At 30.4% G+C, this 20,836-nt stretch overlaps 5 protein-coding genes across 8 annotated transcripts; 3 read left to right on the top strand and 2 right to left on the bottom strand.

Annotated features, from left to right (window-relative positions):
• Positions 1–2,756: 2,756 nt before the first annotated feature.
• On the bottom strand, positions 2,757–3,176 carry OCT59_000678 (uncharacterized protein; the record flags this gene model as incomplete). The annotated part of the gene is made up of 2 exons (XM_066139017.1): positions 2,757–2,966; positions 3,027–3,176. 2 exons carry the CDS (start codon positions 3,174–3,176, stop codon positions 2,757–2,759), a joined length of 360 nt encoding a protein of 119 aa, XP_065988456.1.
• A 1,927-nt stretch (positions 3,177–5,103) lies between these two features.
• OCT59_000677 (uncharacterized protein) lies at positions 5,104–6,420 on the top strand (the record flags this gene model as incomplete). Its single annotated transcript, XM_066139016.1, has 5 exons — positions 5,104–5,137; positions 5,218–5,484; positions 6,136–6,230; positions 6,300–6,323; positions 6,418–6,420. 5 exons carry the CDS (start codon positions 5,104–5,106, stop codon positions 6,418–6,420), a joined length of 423 nt encoding a protein of 140 aa, XP_065988455.1.
• A 484-nt stretch (positions 6,421–6,904) lies between these two features.
• OCT59_000676 (uncharacterized protein) lies at positions 6,905–7,642 on the top strand (the record flags this gene model as incomplete). Its single annotated transcript, XM_025311786.2, has 3 exons — positions 6,905–7,154; positions 7,279–7,397; positions 7,469–7,642. The coding sequence occupies 3 exons, from the start codon at positions 6,905–6,907 to the stop codon at positions 7,640–7,642; spliced, it is 543 nt and encodes a 180-aa protein (XP_025168372.2).
• A 7,026-nt stretch (positions 7,643–14,668) lies between these two features.
• On the top strand, positions 14,669–15,860 carry OCT59_000675 (uncharacterized protein; the record flags this gene model as incomplete). The annotated part of the gene is made up of 9 exons (XM_066139015.1): positions 14,669–14,721; positions 14,834–14,878; positions 14,968–15,032; positions 15,120–15,160; positions 15,275–15,359; positions 15,450–15,487; positions 15,570–15,606; positions 15,699–15,729; positions 15,812–15,860. The coding sequence occupies 9 exons, from the start codon at positions 14,669–14,671 to the stop codon at positions 15,858–15,860; spliced, it is 444 nt and encodes a 147-aa protein (XP_065988454.1).
• Positions 15,861–19,783: 3,923 nt separating this feature from the next.
• On the bottom strand, positions 19,784–20,748 carry OCT59_000674 (uncharacterized protein). 4 transcript variants are annotated; one of them, XM_066139013.1, is made up of 5 exons: positions 20,699–20,747; positions 20,500–20,639; positions 20,351–20,442; positions 20,173–20,259; positions 19,784–20,104 (listed from the first exon to the last, which is right to left on the bottom strand). In XM_066139013.1, the coding sequence occupies exons 1-5, from the start codon at positions 20,710–20,712 to the stop codon at positions 19,892–19,894; spliced, it is 546 nt and encodes a 181-aa protein (XP_065988452.1). In that variant the 5' UTR covers positions 20,713–20,747; the 3' UTR covers positions 19,784–19,891. The 4 variants fall into 4 exon arrangements, with proteins under 4 accessions (XP_065988452.1, XP_065988453.1, XP_065988450.1 ...); XM_066139014.1 differs by having other exon boundaries at positions 19,784–20,067; positions 20,351–20,639; XM_066139011.1 differs by having other exon boundaries at positions 19,784–20,259; positions 20,351–20,639; positions 20,699–20,748.
• Between the last annotated feature and the right edge of the window lie 88 nt (positions 20,749–20,836).

Genomic DNA, 20,836 nt, shown 5'->3' with positions numbered 1-20,836 from the left:
TTAAATTAAATTTACTAGAGATTTTGCCTAAGTTTTTTTTTTTTTACGCACTTGGCAAAAAAGGTCTATATAACTTGCACCATGACAAAATATAGACTTATTAAAAAGGAGAAATGAAAGAGTTTCAGAACTAAATGAACATACTGGCGATTTAATAAATATTATTTTATTATAAACTTAATTATATTTTAAATTTATTATAAATGAAATTGTCTATTTATTGGTATTACAGCTTTATATGCGACGAGCTTCTTTTTACCAGTTACAAATTCACTAGATACAAATCGGCTATATATGTAATGAATTGGAATTATACAGTCTCGGCTTATATCATAAAAATCATTTTGCCAAAGTTCAATATTTGAACTTTTATCATTCTCATCGATATTTGTATAAAATCGTATAAGTCAGTTTGGTGCCAGTCTGTACCATCTGACGAATGCCAATCGATGAGTTTTAGATTCACCTGATATCGTGATAGTATGCTCAAAATAATATTGAACCTGGCCAGGAAATAAGTCTGTTGTTTCATTTCCTCAGTTTTCTTGGATAAACTTTGCCAAAATACACGCATTTTTCAAGTATCGGGATGACATCGCTGATCTGATAATTTCTGCTGCAATTTGGACATGGCCAAACTGATTAATCATATTTGGTACAACAATCGAGTCCCTTGAACTGGATGATATCGAATCGGCAATTGTTGTAAATTGTAAGTCGTAATCATTACTATAATAATCGGTCAGGATTTGATAAATATTATCAGGTAAATCAACCTGAATTCTACGTGGTGTGAGCATTTCACCAGAAAATGGCTCATTACCGACAATTGTATCATCAACTTCTTGAACAAAAATTTTCCTATATTGACACAGCTCAGAAAATTCAAAATTATCATAGGCTGCTAAACTTCTGGAAGTTGCCCGTGGCTTTATTAGCTTTAAAGCTTCAACAAGCTTAGTGTTATTTGATTGAACGGATATAAGGTCATCAAGTCTCCAATGCTGCATGATGATACGTAGAAGTTCGGGTTCAATTTGGCGATGACTGTTAGGAAAAGAGCCTGTTGATATTTTATTTAAAAATGATTAATATTAAGTTAAAATAATTGAACAATCATCATAATGACCTACCCAGGATTCCATTCATTCTTTCAAAAGAATAACACCAAAATGAATATAATGGTCCATAATCCCGGCAACAATCAGCAATATGAAGACATAAATAGAAATTTGGAGTAATCCTTTCTGGACCATAATTTTCTTCAATTAACATTGCAACTTTGAGCAAATGTTCATGAGCTTCACTTAATGTCTTATCATCAATAATTCGACAAATTAATAGAGTACAAGCCCTAACAAAATTTCCCAAAATTTTTCGATCTGGTTCATTGAGCAAATCCCACATCAATGGGATAGCATAAATTAGAATAAATGATTTCCATTGATTAGCCGTAAATCCAGAAAATCCATCTCCGGTTATGATTTTATTTGGAATTCTACCCAAATCTGCAGGTATTTTTATGATTTTTGCTCGTTTTTCCATTAATTCTAGGTCATGTTTGGTGATCTTATTACCATCAATCCATAATTTTTTAATTATCTAATGGGCTATTCCGAAGAATAAACAATGCATTAGATCTATGATAAGATGCCTTATTAGATTGAAATACGGCAATCGAAGTAATTCGGTCCATCTGATAGAAGTCAAACTTACTTGACGTTTTCTTTTTTCTTAGGATTTACATAACCTCCAATTCTCAGCATCCTGCCGATGTTTCAGTAAATTTCTCTCTACGAACCACTCACTCATATCATCAAAGCCGCCAAAATTTAATTTATTTGAAATTGAATTTGCTCTTTTATAGCACCTATGACAACTAACTGATGCAGATATATGACTACAGAACTTCCTCGCTGCAGGAATATCATTTGAACAGCATATTAATGCTAATCAGATTTTTCTTTCAGCGGCAGGAATTTCAATTCCATTCCAGAACTCTAATAATTCATCGACAATCGGGAAGAGGTAATGGTTAATTTTGTGTAACCTAACTTCGTTCGGTCCTAGTAGTAGACCAAGCGTCAACATATTTTCTTTTTTGAATCTAATTTCACGTGGTAGGTTACAAACCACTCCATATATCGCCCCACAACTGTATGCGGACGATTCAAAGGGCTGAAACCAGTCAAGATTGATCATAATTCCCAAGTGAGAATCTGCAGTTTCTGGTGTAAAATATGGAGCGCCTGAAATGTCAGAAAAACTTTTTCAGATTTTACCATCGTAAATATCCGTTAGCATACCATTATCAACGTGCCGATTGGTCCATTTTCTTAATTGCTGCTGGATTCCTGATCGTTGGTACAAACTGTTTATTTGTAACTTCAAACTCGGCAAGGGAAATAACAATTTCGGACGATTTTTATTTCTATTACCAAGCGGGGCTTGCATGGTTAATTCCATTCCACAAGGTTTTCCTTTTAATTGCATTGAAAACTCTACATGTGTGCATTTGGATCCTTCTTCTGCCACAACTTCAGCAATATTATACAAACTATTACAACTTGGACATACTGCGTAAGTTTTTGATTGGTTGCCGACTTGTAACAACTTACTCGCAGTATATAAAGAAGATGGGAAATTTTTGAATCTCGCCTGATTAGCATCCATTAATATTTGCTGAAAAAACTTGATCAAGGAATCTATTGCAACGTCCGACAAGCGAAATCTTGATTGATACTTATATATCCATATCAGTATCCAAGAATCTGCGTAATTAATATTTGTATTAGGATATACAAATTCTGAATTATTGTCGAAGTCAGGGCAGTGAATTGTTCAACTGGAGTTTCATTATCACTCAAAAACGTGACATCATCATCTAGAGAAATACCGCTTTCACTTTCACCATCATCATCATCGCCTGGATTTTCATTATTCTGATCAGCTTCAGGTTCTTGAAACTTGTCTTGTCTTCACCTTTTTTGAGAGGTATATTCAAAATCGGGTTCATAATTATCAACCTCGGGTAAATTTCTTAATTCTTGTTCAGCCGAATCTTTTTCCGAGTTTACTACTTTTCCTGATGATCCTTCTATAATAATAGATTCATCGATTTCCATTGTGACATATTGGTCAGGAGTTTCGTTAGGTTTAGGATTAGGAAAGGACATATTTATATGTGCTGAGCGGACAAATCTGGAAATATTAAGCTTCTAATTCTGCGTGTCTCTTTCTCGTCCTTTCCTCCACTAATTTTCCATTGCATGATTTACAGTAACAGGGTACCTTATTTCTAATTTTTGTAAACATTTTATGGTTAAAATTCAAGATCACACCAATGTTACTATTGTAAAAACTGGCAATTTTCCATGCGGTTTATTGATCAAATAAAATAAATTAACCTCATTTTTTCGCGTTTAATATTTTGCGTTCTTTTTGTTCTTTTATATAATTTTTGTAAGTAATATTGTCTGTTTAGAACCGTTCGAAAGCCTCAAATATTTACGTGCCTGGGCTTTTACTTTTAAAGCCTTGCTTTACTATGCAACTGAACTTTATCCGTTTGTTCGTTCTGTTTTTTTACGTACATTTTTACCTTCAGAAGCCTTGGCTTTTTATGCAACCGGACTTTTATCTGATAGTCTGTTAAGTTTTTTACATACTTAGGCTTTTACTTCAAAGCCTTGGCTTTTATTATTTAAAATTTTTCCGTTGTCCTTTCATAAGCCTCAAGGTTTTTTGCGCGCTAAGCTTTTTTATATAACCGGACTTTATCTGTTTGTCCTTTTGGATGACTGGGTCTTTTTATGCACCTGGGCTTTTATCCGCCTATCTGTTGGCTTTTTAACCTCTGGGCTTATATTCTTTTCATACTTAAAAAATGAATTTTGCATAATAGTTACACTTAAAGTTGCCTGCCGAAACTCTACAGGCCATTGTTGAAATGTCGAAACTAAAACCTGTCGAAATGCTGAAATGCTGAAATAGTTTCGACATGTCGAAATTGTCGAAATCTAAAAATATTACACTTCACGTAATAACGCGGCATCCAATGATCGTAGAAAGATGCGCCATAGCTCGTTGGAATCGTCTCATAACGACGAGTCGAATGGTGGTTAGATCGTCTTTCTACGATCACTGGATGCCGAGATATTTAACAAAACGTCAAAAATTGGCATTTTGTATTTTGCGATACTGCGCCGTTTGACGTTTCACATAATAACTCGGCATCCAATGATCCTAGAAAGATGCACCATAGCTCGTTGGAATCGTCTCATAACGATGAGTCGAATGGTGGTTAAATCATCTTTTTACGATCACTGGATGCCGAGATAATAGGCGAAACGTTAAATGGTGCAGTATCGCAAAATACAAAATGCTGATTTTTGACGTTTCATTAAATATCTCGGCATCCAGTAATCGTAGAAAGACGATCTAACCACCATTCGACTCGTCGTTATGAGACGATTTCAACGAGCTATGATGCATCTTTCTACGATCATTAGATGCTAGTTATTATGTGAAACGTAATATTTTTAGGTTTGACAATTCGACATGTCGAAACTATTTCGGCATTTCGGCAAATCAGAGAGCCAATGTCAAAATGTCGAAATAGTTTCGACAATTTCGACATGCCGAAACTCCCTAATTTCGGCAGGCAATTTTAGTTACACTAAGCTCTGAGCGTTAAAATGAAGTCAATTACTCATTAGCTGACTTTTATTTTATTTATTTATTTATTTTTTTGACTAATATGCCCAACATGTTCAATAGAAACAAGCGAATATGTAAGTAATTTCTGGAGTTTATCTATACCAGTTAGTTTATTTACATTTATTTATTATTAGCCTTTTTATAACTGGTCAAGCCAACAAACGAAATGTGATTCGGGCTTAATTTCTTATACCGATTCTGACACCTCCGTTTCGGATTCGTTAAGAGAGAAATATAAGGGGTACAGGCGTAAAAAAGGTAATGAATTTGTGATGCATATCCAAGGAATTTTTACAACTCGGGATGTATCAGTTTACATTATAGGTCTGGAAAATAACGTCGAAAGAAAGGACCTAAGGAAAAATCGGTGAATTTCTGAAATCGATGAAGAAGAAAATAACGTCAAAAGAAAAAATCGGTGAATTTCCGAAATCAATGAAGAAGAAAATAATGTCAAAAGAAAGGACCCGAGAAAAAATCGGCGAATTTTCAAAATAGATGACGAGGATAATAACGTCAAAAGAAAGGATATAAGAAAGAATCAGCGAACTTCCGATGGCGAAGATGAGGATAATAACGTCAAAAGGAAAGATCTAAGAAAAAATCAGCGAATTTCCGAGAATGAAGAAAAGGATAATATCGCTAAAAGAAAGAATATAAAAAAATATCAGCAAACTTCCGATGACGAGAGTGCAGCAAAGTCCATAAACCAGAAAAAGTCAAAAGATCGTCGAATGTATTCTGAAAGTGACGACGCAGAAGAAAGTATGGTAATAAATATTTAAGTCGTCGACGTTCTGATGGCCCGTTGATTAATACCGAATCCGTTGGATTCAAGCGGTATAAAAATTTGGACGAAATGGACAAAGATTTGAAAGAGGCTTTACATGTAAATAAAATTCTAAATTATCGTTATTTATTTTCTTTATATGTTAGCATATGGGCTAATTTGTTTACTCTGCATTAAAACTTAAAAGGAGTTATTAAATTGATTTTCATAATTTTTGTTACTCAAAATTGTTTTGTAATACCAAAAAATCATCTGATTGATGATCACTTGACTAAATAATAAGTTGAACAAAAATTTACATTTGCGAAACTTAAATTATTAAATGTAAAAAAGCTGTGAAAAAACCCATTTCACTAATAAAAAACCCATTTCTTATATATATGGAATTTTTAACATATATTATTAAAAAGTAAGTATATTTTAATAAAATATAAAGTAAAATAAAAATTTATATAGTCTTAGCAGCTATAAATGTTTATAAAAATATAATAAAAATATCATATAAAAGATGGTATCATAATAGGTATTTTCAAACAATAAAAATAATTATTTTATGTCGGAGTTTGTATTACTATCTTTAAATGCAAATATATCAAGATTTACTGATCCGTTTTCTATAATTTTAGGCTCGTTGGAAAGCCCTTGTTCTGAACTTTATAGGCGAAAAAAGAACTCGCCGATTGAATCATTAGATCCAGAGATATTTACATTTAAAGTTGAGGTACAAACTTTTTAACATGCTTAAATGCAAATATCTTGGGATCCACTAATCCATTTTTTATAAATTTAGGCTCTTTGGAAAGCCCTTGATCTGGTCTATATGAACGAAAAAAGAGCTTGCCGATTGGATCACTGGATCTGGAGATATTTACGTTTAAAGTTGAAATACAAAATTTTAACATATATAGTAAGTGCTAAGAATTATATTATTGCGCTTTTCAAAATTGTGCTACCCCCTGCAGGTCATCTAATAAAAAAGATTATGAGATTATGATTATAGGACGATTACTGGACAAAAACTGGACAATTTTGCCCGGTAATTGTCCTGTAATTGTCCTATAATCGTCCTATAATCATAATCACTCAGTAATTGTCCAGTAATTGTCCAGTTATTGTCCTGTAATCATAATCATCAAGTAATTATAACGTATACAGAATTCTGAAAACTGCGATAATTTAAAAGAAATATTTACCAAATTATAGTATAATAACATTAAATAAAAATTTTTTAATACTCATCCCCAATTTACTGTATATTATATAGTATTTTGTATAATAAAAATGTAATAAAATCAATATTTTAATTAAAGGTAGACAAATCAGCCCATATGGTTTATTTAATTTTATTAACTGCATAAATTATTTTAGTGAGATATTTTCTGGAATATTAGCAGAATGCCCAAAGAAGGCCGATTGGATCCAAGCAAAACTTTCAAATCTCAACAAGAATTCGTGACCAGAACAATAATCTTTACGATTAAACAGCTCATAGACTTTACTGTTTACCCGGTGAATGAAAATATTCTTTATCAAATTATATATAGAAGACATCGTAGCCAGCGAGATACATACCAAATCAACAATAAAGAACTAGAGGAAAAAAAAAGGAATCAAAAAGAAACACAAAAACACACGCTGGTCAGAGGTAATTAGTATGTTGACACTGAAATATCTTTTAATGCCATATTTATTTATTTTATTGATACAGAAAAGGCTAAGAAGAACGAAAATGATCAACAATCTAAAAAACAATAATGATCATTTAATAGGCCAATTCAATAAAACCGAATTGGAACCTATTACCAAACAAAATTGCTATCACAGCCCGGAAGAGTCGGATGAAAATAACAATATTATTGTGAAAGACCTGCCCTGGCGTTCGGATACTGTAAATGAATATGTTAAAGGATTTGATTTATAAATCAAGCTGTACTAATTCCTTTATATACCGTAAATAAGCTTCGCAAGTTTTTACGAGGTTATCTGGACAAAGATGTAAAAAGAGGCAAACGTATTCGAGTATATGTGGACCATATAGCCGATGACAAAAAGCCTGTTGGGGCACCAAAGTGGACGATTAGTGGGTATAATGGTGAGCTTAAAAGGGCCGTGTCCACTGCTTGTAACGAATAAAGTTTTAGATTTTATAAATAAATGTTAAATTAATTTCATTTCCTAATATAAAACAATAAGGCATTGTTGTTTAATCAGTACTTAAATATATTTCGAATTATCGATTTATTAATTAGCATTTATTAATACCTTTTTTCCATTAGGTGGCAAATATACAGTATTGGTTTTGAAATATGATTTTATTTAGCAAAGTTTTCTGATTGATCGCCCTAAATGATGGCTACAAAAATGATTATCCACGAAAATAGGTGTTCGCCTCTGATAAACTAATATGACGCGACTGACGCGTGCCTCACTTTTCGGTTGGTTGAGGTTTAATTAAATTGGCTAGATTTGCTTGCATTTGATTACGCAATACCGATCGGAAATTATTGTAGCCCTAGCCAAATTAGCTAAATATGGAAATAAGCACATTTTACATTTACAAATACAAATTTGCATCTCGTGATTTTATTTTTAGTGCGTAATTTGGTAAACAAGGTTTTTCTTCAGTTTTATAAATTTTGGGAGCGAGAATATTTTTGCGAACTTTTGAACATATTATCACTGAAAGATAAAGATTCGTGTTTTGTTTAAAATGATTAACATGATAGTTCTTCAAATTGGAAGCAATCTGAAACTCGATTTTTGACAAATTCTCGTTAGAAGAATGAAGAAGCATAGTTCGAACCGGTCACCGAGTGAATATTCTCTACACTTGGACAAAAAATAAATATAAAAATTCAAAAGCAGTTTCACTAGCCGATGATGGTAAGATCTTTACGGTTTGTCAGGTTAAACAGAAAACATCAGGAAACTGAAATCGCTCAATAGGAGTACGTTAGTAGAATCCACATTAAAATGAAATTCTACTTGCTTAAAGACTACATTTTCACCAGTAACGAAGGTGACAAATGGTTTTTTGAAACATCCTTTATGTGCCGATTTTTCACTCCTAATGATGAATTTTTATTTAATTCTACAATCAAACCATTGTAAGATATTCAACATGAAATAAATTTTTATTCAATCAGTTTCTGTTTCAGCGATCAGAAACAAAAATGTACCTACCGATTTCGTTGAACTTTTGGGACTATTTTTAAGCTTTTAATGCAAGTTTCATTTTTTTTCAAATCGACTTCTGCTTTCAGCAATCGGAAACGAAAATGTACAGACCGATTTCGATGAACTTTTAGGCACTATTTAAGCTTTTAATAATGTAGATTTGTTCCGATTTTTGTTTTCTAACTTTTTTTAAAGATGTGAATATGATGCAAATCTCATTTTTTTCTACTTTCAGCGATCAGAAACAAAAATGTACCTACCGATTTTGATGAACTTTGAACACTATTCAGGCTTTAATGATGTGTCAATTTCATTTTTTTTTTTTCAAATCAACTTCTGCTTTCAGCAATCAGAAACGAAAATGTACCTACCGATTTCGATGAACTTTTAGGCACCATTTAAGCTTTTAATGATGTAGGTTCGTACTGATTTTCGTTTCTAACTTTTTTTAAAGATTTTAATATGACGCAAATCTCATTTTTTTTTCAAATCGACTTCTGCTTTCAGCAATCGGAAACGAAAATGTACCTACTGATTTTGATGAACTTTTAGGTACTATTTAAGCTTTTAATGATGTAGGTTCATTCCGATTTTTGTTTCTAACTTTTTTTAAAGATGTGAATATGATGCAAATCTCTTTTTTTTTCAAATCAACTTCTGCTTTCAGCAATCGGAAATGAAAATGTACCTACCGATTTGATGAACTTTTGAACACTATTCAAGCTTTAATGATGTCAATTTCATTTTTTTTTTCAAATCAACTTCTGCTTTCAGCGATCGGAAATGAAAATGTACCTACCGATTTCGATGAACTTTTAGGTATAATTTAAGCTTTTAATGATGTAGGTTCATTCCGATTTTTGTTTCTAACTTTTTTTAAAGATGTGAATATGATGCAAATCTCTTTTTTTTTCAAATCAACTTCTGCTTTCAGCAATCGGAAACAAAAATGTACCTACCGATTTTGATGAACTTTTGAACACTATTCAAGCTTTAATAATGTCAATTTCATTTTTTTTTTTTCAAATCAACTTCTGCTTTCAGCAATCGGAAACAAAAATGTACCTACCGATTTTGATGAACTTTTGAACACTATTCAAGCTTTAATGATGTCAATTTCATTTTTTTTTTCAAATCAACTTCTGCTTTTAGCGATCGGAAACGAAAATGTACCTACCGATTTCGATGAACTTTTAGGTACCATTTAAGCTTTTAATGATGTAGGTTTGTACCGATTTTCATTTCTAACTTTTTTTAAAGATTTTAATATGACGCAAATCTCATTTTTTTTCAAATCAACTTCTGCTTTGAGCGATCAGAAACGAAAATGTACCTACCGATTTCGATGAACTTTTAGGTACCATTTAAGCTTTTAATGATGTAGGTTCGTACCGATTTTCATTTCTAACTTTTTTTTAAAAATTTTAATATGACGCAAATCTCATTTTTTTTTTCAAATCGACTTCTGCTTTCAGCGATCGGAAATGAAAATGTACCCACCGATTTCGATGAACTTTTAGGTACTATTTAAGCTTTTAATGATGTAGGTTCATTCCAATTTTTGTTTCTAACTTTTTTTAAAGATGTGAATATGATGCAAATCTCTTTTTTTTTCAAATCAACTTCTGCTTTCAGCAATTGGAAACGAAAATGTACCTACCGATTTTGATGAACTTTTAGGTACTATTTAAGCTTTTAATGATGTAGGTTCATTTTGATTTTTGTTTTTAACTTTTTTTAAAGATGTGAATATGATGCAAATCTCTTTTTTTTCAAATCAACTTCTGCTTTTAGTGATCGGAAACGAAAATGTACCTACCGATTTTGATGAACTTTTAGGTACCATTTAAGCTTTTAATGATATAAGTTCGTACCGATTTTCGTTTCTAACTTTTTTTAAAGATTTTAATATGACGTAAATCTCATTTTTTTTCAAATCGACTTCTGCTTTCAGCAATCGGAAACGAAAATGTACCCACCGATTTTGATGAACTTTTAAGCACCATTTAAGCTTTTAATGATGTAAGTTCATACCGATTTTCGTTTCTAACTTTTTTTTAAAGATTTTAATATAACGCAAATCTCATTTTTTTTCAAATTGACTTCTGCTTTCAGCAATCAGAAACGAAAATGTACCCACCAATTTCGATGAACTTTTAGGTACCATTTAAGCTTTTAATGATGTAGGTTCGTACCGATTTTTGTTTCTAATTTTTTTTTAAAGATTTTAATATAACGCAAATCTCATTTTTTTTTCAAATTGACTTCTGCTTTCAGCAATCAGAAACGAAAATGTACCTACCAATTTCGATTAACTTTTAGCACAATTTAAGCTTTTAATGATGTAGGTTTATTCCAATTTTTGTTTCTATCTTTTTTTAAAGATGTGAATATGATGCAAATCTCTTTTTTTTCAAATCAACTTCTGCTTTCAGCAATCAGAAACAAAAATGTACCTACCGATTTTGATTAACTTTTAGGACTATTTAAGCTTTTAATGATATAGGTTCGTACCGATTTTTCTTTTTAGCACAACTTTTTTAACGATGTTAATATGATGCAAATCTCTTTTTTTCAAATTGACTTCTGCTTTCAGCGATCAGAAACGAAAATGTACCTACCGATTTTGATAAACTTTTGAACACTATTCAGGCTTTAATGATGTGTCAATTTCATTTTTTTCAAATGTACCTGAATTACAACCATACGATTATGTTTGAGATGAGACGGCATGTGGTCCAAAACTTAATAGCGGAAGAGTTGTATGTGCATCAAATGATCTTTTATACATCAAAGCGTTACCGATTGGGCACTATTTTAGCTTTAACAATGTACAGTAGGTTCATTCTGATCTTCGTTTCTGACTTTATATTTTAAAGATATTAATATGATACAAATTTCATTGCTTTCGGCAATCAGAAACGAATATGTACCAATTTTTCGCTTGTAAAATTAGTAGTATTATTGTATACAATGCAATATATCTATATATTTTTATGTTAATAATAAAATACATTTATATAATCAAACGTGATCATTTTAAATTGTATAAATTGTGCGGTAAATTTTATAAATTCAAATAATTACAAAAAATGTATAATGCGGGCCATAATCAAATATTCAGTGCAGGCTAAATTGGAAAGCAACCGGTCAGCAATCCGTCGGCAATCCGTCACTAATCCGTCAAATGCCTGGTTGGTGTCAGATTAAACAAAATAAATCGGTTACCAATCAGACATAAACCAGTCAATAATCGGTCAACAATCAGGTGTATATCTGATACCAATCGGTCATCAGTCATGCGCCAACAGGACTGGGCCTGATTGGCGTCGGATTTTGCAATGAAATTGACAACCAATCGGGAACTCCGACTGGCACCCGGTTGGCACCCGGTTGAGAAAATCAGTTGGCAACCATACACAAATCGGGTACCCGATTTGTGACTGATTGTTGACTGATTTGACACTATTCGACCTGTGAGATTAAAGAAGAATTCAAGAACTATGGACATTAGTAACCATTTTATTAATATGAAGTGGGAATTTAGTTAATTTTATTTAATTTTATAATTATTTATTATTATTAGAAAAAAAAAGAAAAGCTCAAACGGCAAACTATTTAATAGAAAATAATGATAAATATATTTGTAGATACCCGGAGAAGGAGGCATGCAGTTCTTAAGGAATCTGGTTATCATTCGGAGGAGTGGAAGGAAACTGATTCTGATGAAGAAAATGATATACAGTCAACTCTCTTTATAGTCACACATTTGGGACAGTCCATATTTGGTGATTATAAAGAGATGTGACTATATAAAAAATTTCTTATATTTGTATATCATAATTCCGGCCAAAAATTAACATAATTTTAGACTTTTTAATTAATTATACTTAAAACTTTATTGTATCGTAACTTCGCCAATATTAATCGTAGAGAGATGATCTTACCGCCATTCGATTCGTCTTGATGAGACGGTTCTAATGGTATAAAATATATAGAAATCCAATCACTAGATTAATTTCCGAAATTAAAAAAATATTAATGGTTTTTGTGTAATAACTCTGCCAATATTGATCCTAGAAAGACGATCTTACTACCATTCGATTCGTCTTGATGAGACGAATCTAATGGTATAAGATACATCGAAATCCAATCACTAGATCAATTTCCGAAATTAAAAAATATTAAATGGTTTTTAAGTAATAACTCCGTCAATATTGATCACAGAGAGATGAGCTTACCACCATTCGATTCGTCTCGATGAGGCGATTCCAACGAGCTATAAATCGTCTTCTTACAATCACTAGGTACCGAGAAATCTAGCAAAATGTTAAATGGCGCAGTAAACGTAAATCAAGAAATATTATAATGCCGATGTTTAACATTTTGTTGAATAACTCGTCAGCCAGTGGTCGGAAAAGGATAAAACTGCTGTTACCTGAGGAATTAAGTACTCGGTTTAATGGTTGCCTATTGAAGATGATAGGACACAGACCCGAGATTAGTCTCATAAGAGGCAATGGGTGGTCTGGCCGTAAACAATAGCAAAGGAAAAGGATAAAACTACCACCATTCGATTCGTCTCAGTGAGACGATTCTAACAAGCTATGATACATCTTTGTACGATTATTAGATGCCAAGTTATTTAATATATTCTTTATATAACCGTGATTATAAACGGTTCTTTTTAATATAAGATTTTTGAGGATAGGTGTGATAGTGACTATAGATAGATTGTGACTATATAGGATAGATTTTAATAATAAAGTGTTTTGAACATTCAACTGGTGTGACTATATAGTAGAATGTGACTATAACGGGAGTGACTATAGAGGGAATTGACTGTAATTGGTGAAGAATCTGCTGTTAAAGAAAAGACAATGTCAATTCATATATATGAAACATGGTGGTGTTCTTCTGCAGTATATACTATATATTTATGATTATTTTTTTTTATTTTATTTATTTTATTTATTAATAGTAATTATTTATTAAAGCTTCAGCATTTATTACATGATTAGATTGATCCAACCGTTAGGAAAAAACCTCAAATTCTAAAAATTAAAAGAGTTCAAAGATGTAAAACAACAATAAGTATGCCTCCAGTGAATATACCAAATTGGTGTCTGACTGATAAAACTCTTAAAAGTTTTAATCGTTCAACAAATGAAATTCCAACATATGATTATAATACTGATCAAGATGAAGAAAGTGACGAATATCATAATGAATTAATGATGAATATGAAAATAAAAAAATAAAAAATAAAAAAAACAAAAAAAGCAAAAAAAGGGGGGTAAAAAAACATAAAAATAATTAAATATTATAATTAAATACTTTTATTAGGTTATTCTTATCAATTGGCATTTATATGACACTGGTCAAATGATGAAATATCGGGTAATAACGTATTGGTCAAATATCAGGAAATAATCAGAAACCCGATATGGCATGATAGGCAATATTAAACATTTACAAGTATCGGTAATCCGAAATGTTTAATAATATTTTATGAAAAAAATCTGATTTTTTAAAGACAAGAAAATTTTATTATACCTATCAGTAGTCTGATAGGTCATTGGAATAATTTACGGCATGTAATTATTTCTATTCCCACAAAAATCTTCGATCTTTTTTTTAATTGATAAACTTTTTTTTTTTTACACTTTAAAGTTAATTTTTTTTTAACTTTTTTCTTACAATACTTTAAATAAATAAATTTTTATCACACCTTTTGAAGAACCAAATATTTAACTCGAAATCAAATTTCTAACTTCTGGCAAGCTCGTCCAACGTTCGGAATATAATCTGCAACATGCAGAAACGGATTAAAAAGTTTCACTTTAGTAGTCTCCGGACTTCTTTTCTTTTGAAGGAAACGCCGGACTCTTGGAGACTTTAAGGAAGCCGAAGACATATACCGGTATCTAAATTAGTTCCAGTCTTCCGGAGTAAGCAAAAAATTTTTTTTTATTTGTTTTAATGAACGTTAGCACTAATATTCTTTTTTATTTTTTAGGTCCAGAACGCCGAAGGTATAGGTTCGGAATTCGACATTTCGAAGGTATACTTCTTCGAAATAATTTATTTTTTTATTTTTTCGACTAGCGAAACGTTTATTAACGCTTCGTTTTTTTGCTTTTTTAGGTTCGGCTGGGCAGCTCCTTGGAGACGGAACTCGATATTTCGAAGGTATACTTCGAGTATACTTCGAAATAATTATTTTTTTGTTTTTTCGACTAACGAAACGTTTATTAACGTTTCGTTTCTTTTTCTTTTAGGTTCGGCTTCTTTGGGCGGCTTCTTGGCTTCTTGGACGGACGGAAATCAATAAGACATTTTGAAGGTATATATACTTCAAAATGTCTTTCTTTTTTGGGTTTTTTTTTTCAACGAAACGTTTATTAACGCTTCGTTTTTTTTGCTTTTTTAGGTTCGACTTCTTTGGGCGGCTCCTTACTCGACATTTCGAAGGTATACTTGAAGTATACTTCGAAATATATTTTTTTTTGTTTTTTTTCAACGAAACGTTTATTAACGTTTCGTTTTTTTTCTTTTAGGTTCGGTTTCTTTTGGACGGCTCCTTAGACGGACGAAATTAAATTCGACATTTCGAAGATATACTTCAAGTATACTTCGAAATATCTTTTTTCATTTTTCAACGAAACGAACGGTAAGTTTCGCAACGCGTTGCGAAACTTACAATTTTTTTCTTTGAGAGTTTGAGAAACGTTATTCTGACGTTTCTCTCTTTTTTTTGTAGGTTCAAGTGGGGAGCTTCGAAATGGCAAACCTCGAATGGTAAGTTTCACAACGCGAAACTTATTTTTTATTTATTTTTTTGTAAGAAACGTTATATTAACGTTTCTCTCTTTTTTTGTAGGTTCAAGTATTTCGGCCTTGTGAAATTCGAAATGACGGTGAGTTTCGCGACATTTAGTTACGTTACGAAACTTAAAAAAATTTTTTTCTTTGAGAAACGTTATATTAACGTTTCTCTCTTTTTTTGTAGGTTCAAGTGTTCGGCTCGGTGTTTCGAAACGGTAAGTTTAAACGTTGCGAAACAATCTTTTTTTATTCTTTTTTTTGTAAGAAACGTTATATTAACGTTTCTTCTTTTTGTAGATACTCTCTGGATATTGGATTTCGGTTAGGTTTCGAAGTTTCGTTTTGAAACTTCGATTCTTTTTTTTATTTTTTTTTTTAAAGAAACGTTACTAATGTTTCTTTATTTATTTTTGTAGGCTCCCTTCGACTTTTATACCGGACTGGGATGCTAAGGCCTAAGAGAGGGTAAGTTTCAAACTTTCAATATTTTTTTTATTTTTCAAAGAACGTTTCTAACGTTCTTATTATTTTTTTTTTGTAGAATCTGTAGGCTCCGCCGCTCCGGTACTCTAAGGTCGAAATGGTAAGTTTCGTAACGAAAATCGTTACGAAACTTTATTTTTTTATTAAGAAACGTTTTAACGTTTCTTTTTCTTTTTTTGTAGGATTTGTTGAGCTCGGTATTTAAATTCGGTAAGTTTTTTTGTCGAAACTAAATATTTTTTTTTCAATAAATCGGATTTAGATATATGGGGGCTGTTAAAGAAACGTATCAACGTTCTTTTTTTCAATTTTTTTAGGTTACCGGACTCCTAGGAACTTGGAAGTCTCGGTATAATATATGGGTGGCGTATGACGTTTGATTGTGTTAAAGAAACGTATTAACGTTTCTTTTTTCATTTTCTTAGGTTACCGGACTTGGAAGAATCTGGTAAAATATATGGGAGGAGTGTATGGCGTTAATTGTATTAAAGAAACGTATTAACGTTTCTTTTTTTTCATTTTTTTAGGTTACCGGACTCCTAGGAATTTGGAAGAACCCGGTAAAGTATATGGGGAAGTGTATAGCGTTGGTGTTTAATTATGTTAAAGAAACGTATTAACATTTCTTTTTTGTTTTTTTAGATTACCGGACTCCTAGGAATTTGGGAGAACCTGGACTTAGGTATATGGGATAATGCGGTGTATGGTGTTTAATTGTTTTAAAGAAACGTACTAACGTTTCTTTCTTTTTTAAGTAGGAACGCCAGACAAGATTACGAACTGGACTTTGGACGAAAGGTAAATAGAAGGGTTTTTCTATTTTTTTTTGTAACATTTTTAACGTTACTTTTTTCGTTTTCTTGTAGGTAATTCGCTCAAGATGAAATTGACACAAGGTACCAGAACTTATTTTTTTTAATATTTTTCGTTAAGAACGTTTACTAAACGTTCTTTTTTTATAGAGAACGAAATAATATTTCACTCACAATTTTACCAAGTCAAAATCAACCTAATCCACCACAATCTAATATCCATCTTCTGCTTAATTCGTTTGGTATTAGTAGGCAATAGTTCGGAAGAGTTGGCATAAAAACTTTGGGAAAAATAGTTGTTTGTTGGAATCGAACCAACTGGAATAATATTCCAAACCATTAACAACATAATGTAGATAGATAGAATAGGATAAATTAACGAATATAATTTTTAAAAATATAATAATAAAATAAATATATATATATGTTATTATGTTAAATAAATAAATAAATGAATAATATATAGTATATATAAATGAATAAATAATAAGTTTCGGGTTTCGATGTAGCAAATATACATCTAATATTATAAATAGTTCGGAGAAATATCGGATTGCTGAAATTCTCCCGATATTCATATAGCACTTTACCGTTATGTTCTAACCTGAAAGTCACATGACTTATACCTGATCTGCGCCGAGAACCGGTCACAAATCGGGTGGATCGATCAGCTGCCATTCAGGTTAAAATCGAAAACATATAATAGGGCTATCGGGTATATGAAATTTACCCGGTAGCCCTTCATTCGACCAGTGTGAATTGATTAAAATAAAGTTGTATGTAAGATTAATTTGAACATTCAATCCAATTAATTTTAAAATAAAATATGTATATTTTTAATATTTTTGTCAGTTATTCGTGATATCAGAAAAAATAAAAAAAAATTGAAAATAAGGGGTTTTATATGAATAAACGATTATCTTTAATATTAAAATACTTTTTTTAGTAATAATTTTAATATACCTCTTTGGATTATATAATACAAATACAATAAATAAATATTTTGCGATATGTGTAAGATTGATTCAGTATTACATATCAGTGACTAATTGTTTAGATATTGGGAATTCGATTTTTAGGCATATTTAATATGTTACATATCAGGTACCTGATATGTAATAAATGTCTGATATGTATCTGATTAGTCACTGATATATAGTACCGATATGTACCTGATAGCATTAATTTTAACCAGTGGTTTACTCAGGTTTTTCTCATTGTACTTTGAGTTTTCCTGAGGTTTATGTTTTTATTTTTGGCTTTTTGTTTTTCTTGTTTGTTTTTTTCAGTATAATTTTATTTTCTTTGGGGGATGGGGGGATACTGGAAAATTTGATCGTCATGGTGGCTTGGTGTTACTAATTTTAAAAATTGATGATCACTCAGGTGATAAGAAGGATGACAAGTTGGATATCGCAATTTTTGTAGTACAGTTAACTCCCTCTATAATCACTTCCATTATAGTCACATTCTACTATATAGTTACACCAGTTGAATGTTCAAAACACTTTATTATTAAAATCTATCCTATATAGTCACAATATATCTATAGTCACTATCACACTTATCCTCAAAAATCTTATATTAAAAAAAACTGTTTATAATTACAGTATATAATGAAATATATTAAATAACTTGGCATCTAATAATCGTATAAAGATGTACCATAGCTTGTTAGAATCATCTTATTGAGACGAATCAAATGGTAGTAATTTTATCTTTTTATGATCACTAGCTGATGAGTTATTCAACAAAATGTTAAACATCAGCATTATAATATTTTTTGATTTACGTTCACTGCGCCACTTAACATTTTGCTAAATTTTTCAGTACCTAGTGATTATAAAAAGATGATTAATAGCTCGTTGAAATCGCCTCATCAAGACGAATCGAATGGTGGTAAACTCATCTCTTTGTGATCAATATTGACAGAGTTACTACTTAAAAACCATTTAATATTTTTTAATTTTTGGAAATTGATCTAGTAATTGAATTTCGATGTATCTTATACCATTAAATTTATCTCATCAAGACGAATTGAATGGTAGTAAGATCGTCTCTCTAGGATCAATATTGGCAGAGTTATTACACAAAAAGCATTAATATTTTTTAATTTTGAAAATTAATCTAATGATTGGATTTTAATGTATTTTACACCATTAGAACCATCTCATTAAGACGAATCGAATGGTAGTAAGATCATTTCTCTCTACGATTAATATTGACAGAGTTATGATACAATAAAGTTTTAAATATAATTCTAACCAAAATTATGTTAATTTTTGGCCAGAATTATGATATACAAATATAAGAAATTTTTTATATAGTCACATCTCTTTATAATCACCAAATATAACTGTCCCAAATGTGTGACTATAAAGAGAGTTGACTGTACCCTTTAATAAAATATATTTTTTAATTTTTAAAATATATATTTAATAAGAAAATTTCTTAAATTACATGGATGTGTTCATACATGTATCATGCTTTATTAAAAGTTATGTAAAAATAAATTTTAATAAATATAATTTTAAAAAAATATGTGGTATATGTATTTTTGTCTGTTTTATAAGTTTACTTGAAGTATTAAAATTGATTTTGATTTATTTAACAAATTCTCTTTTTTTTCTTTTTTTGTTAAATTTAATTCTGCCCAACATTAAATGATCAATATAGAAAATTTACTTTTGAAAACCTGTATTTGAAATTATCATTTAATAATTATCTTATTAATTTCTAATTTTTAATTAGTATTTATTTAAACTTTAAAATTTTTTAATAAGATTAAATTTAAATGTAATAAGTTAATTTTTAAAAGATTATATTATAGAAGTTTATTGTTTATTAAAAATTTTAAAGAAATTGTTTATTTTATAGGGTTTAATATATAATACCTTTCTATTTTCTATTTTTACCATCTAATTTTTGATAAAAAAATACTATTAAATTAATAATTATTACTGGTTATAAGTAATAAAATTCTTAAAATATAATTACTGATTTTTTTATTTTTTATTTTTTTTTCTTAAAAGTATGAATTATAATAGTAAACAAGTGATATCTTAAATGATTATTTTTAATTTTACAACAAATTTTCCATTTTGAATAACATCATATATTGATAATCAGTATGTGCTCTAGTAAAAGCATCTTCAGATAATCCAATTTTTGAAAAAGAATGTTCATCATCAGGTTCCCATTTTACAATGTCAATTTCTGGTGGTTTTAACATTTCAATAAATTCATGTAAAATAGGTGCTGCTACATGAGGATTAATTGTTGAAGTATATTCAACCTTGAATTAAAATAATTTTATTAATGATATGTATATTTATATGTTAAAAATATTAAACTGAATCCAACCTCCACCAGCATTCCTTTGTAATTAGAATTAGTGGTTTTAGGATATGCAACACGAATTAAGAAATCGCCAATAATATATGTATTGCCCTGAATTAAATTTAAAATTAGTATTGCATGTCAAAGAAAATAATTTAAGCATAAATAAAAAAAGATAGAAAAAAAAAATTTTTTAACAAACATCATAAACTATGGTTTGTCTAAGAAGCCATAAATTTTTTAATTTTTCAAGAATGTTTTCCATTTCACGTTCAGCCTCAACAATTACGTCGTCTATCAAGCAATAAATTTTATTGGTGTTATAGAATTCAGTTGTATACATAAATTTACCAGTTCCTGTACTTTTGATATCTCGATATAATTTAACTTGTATAGCCCATTTGTCTTTTGCACTCCCGAGTAAAGTAGTTGTTATTCGTTCATGAAATTTCATCATTCCTTGGCCATTACTATCTTTCCATAATAACACACTATTATAAAACAAAATTAGTTATCAGCTAAATGTGTTAATGACAATAAAAACAGATACCTTGTTACACCCATTGTTATTTTTCCTTTGAAGTTTCGAAAGCTTAGCTATGTCATGCGGAAAATTTTTTTTGTTCAATATAATAGCCAATAATATCATATTATAGCACGGGACCATTGATCCTCCAATCAAACTTTA

This window comes from Rhizophagus irregularis, chromosome 1 (assembly GCF_026210795.1).
Source record: "Rhizophagus irregularis chromosome 1, complete sequence".
In the NCBI taxonomy this organism is placed as follows: Eukaryota; Fungi; Glomeromycota; class Glomeromycetes; order Glomerales; family Glomeraceae; genus Rhizophagus; species Rhizophagus irregularis.
The sequence above is the reverse complement of the archived record's forward strand: the minus strand, read 5'-3'. Positions and strand labels throughout refer to the sequence as shown.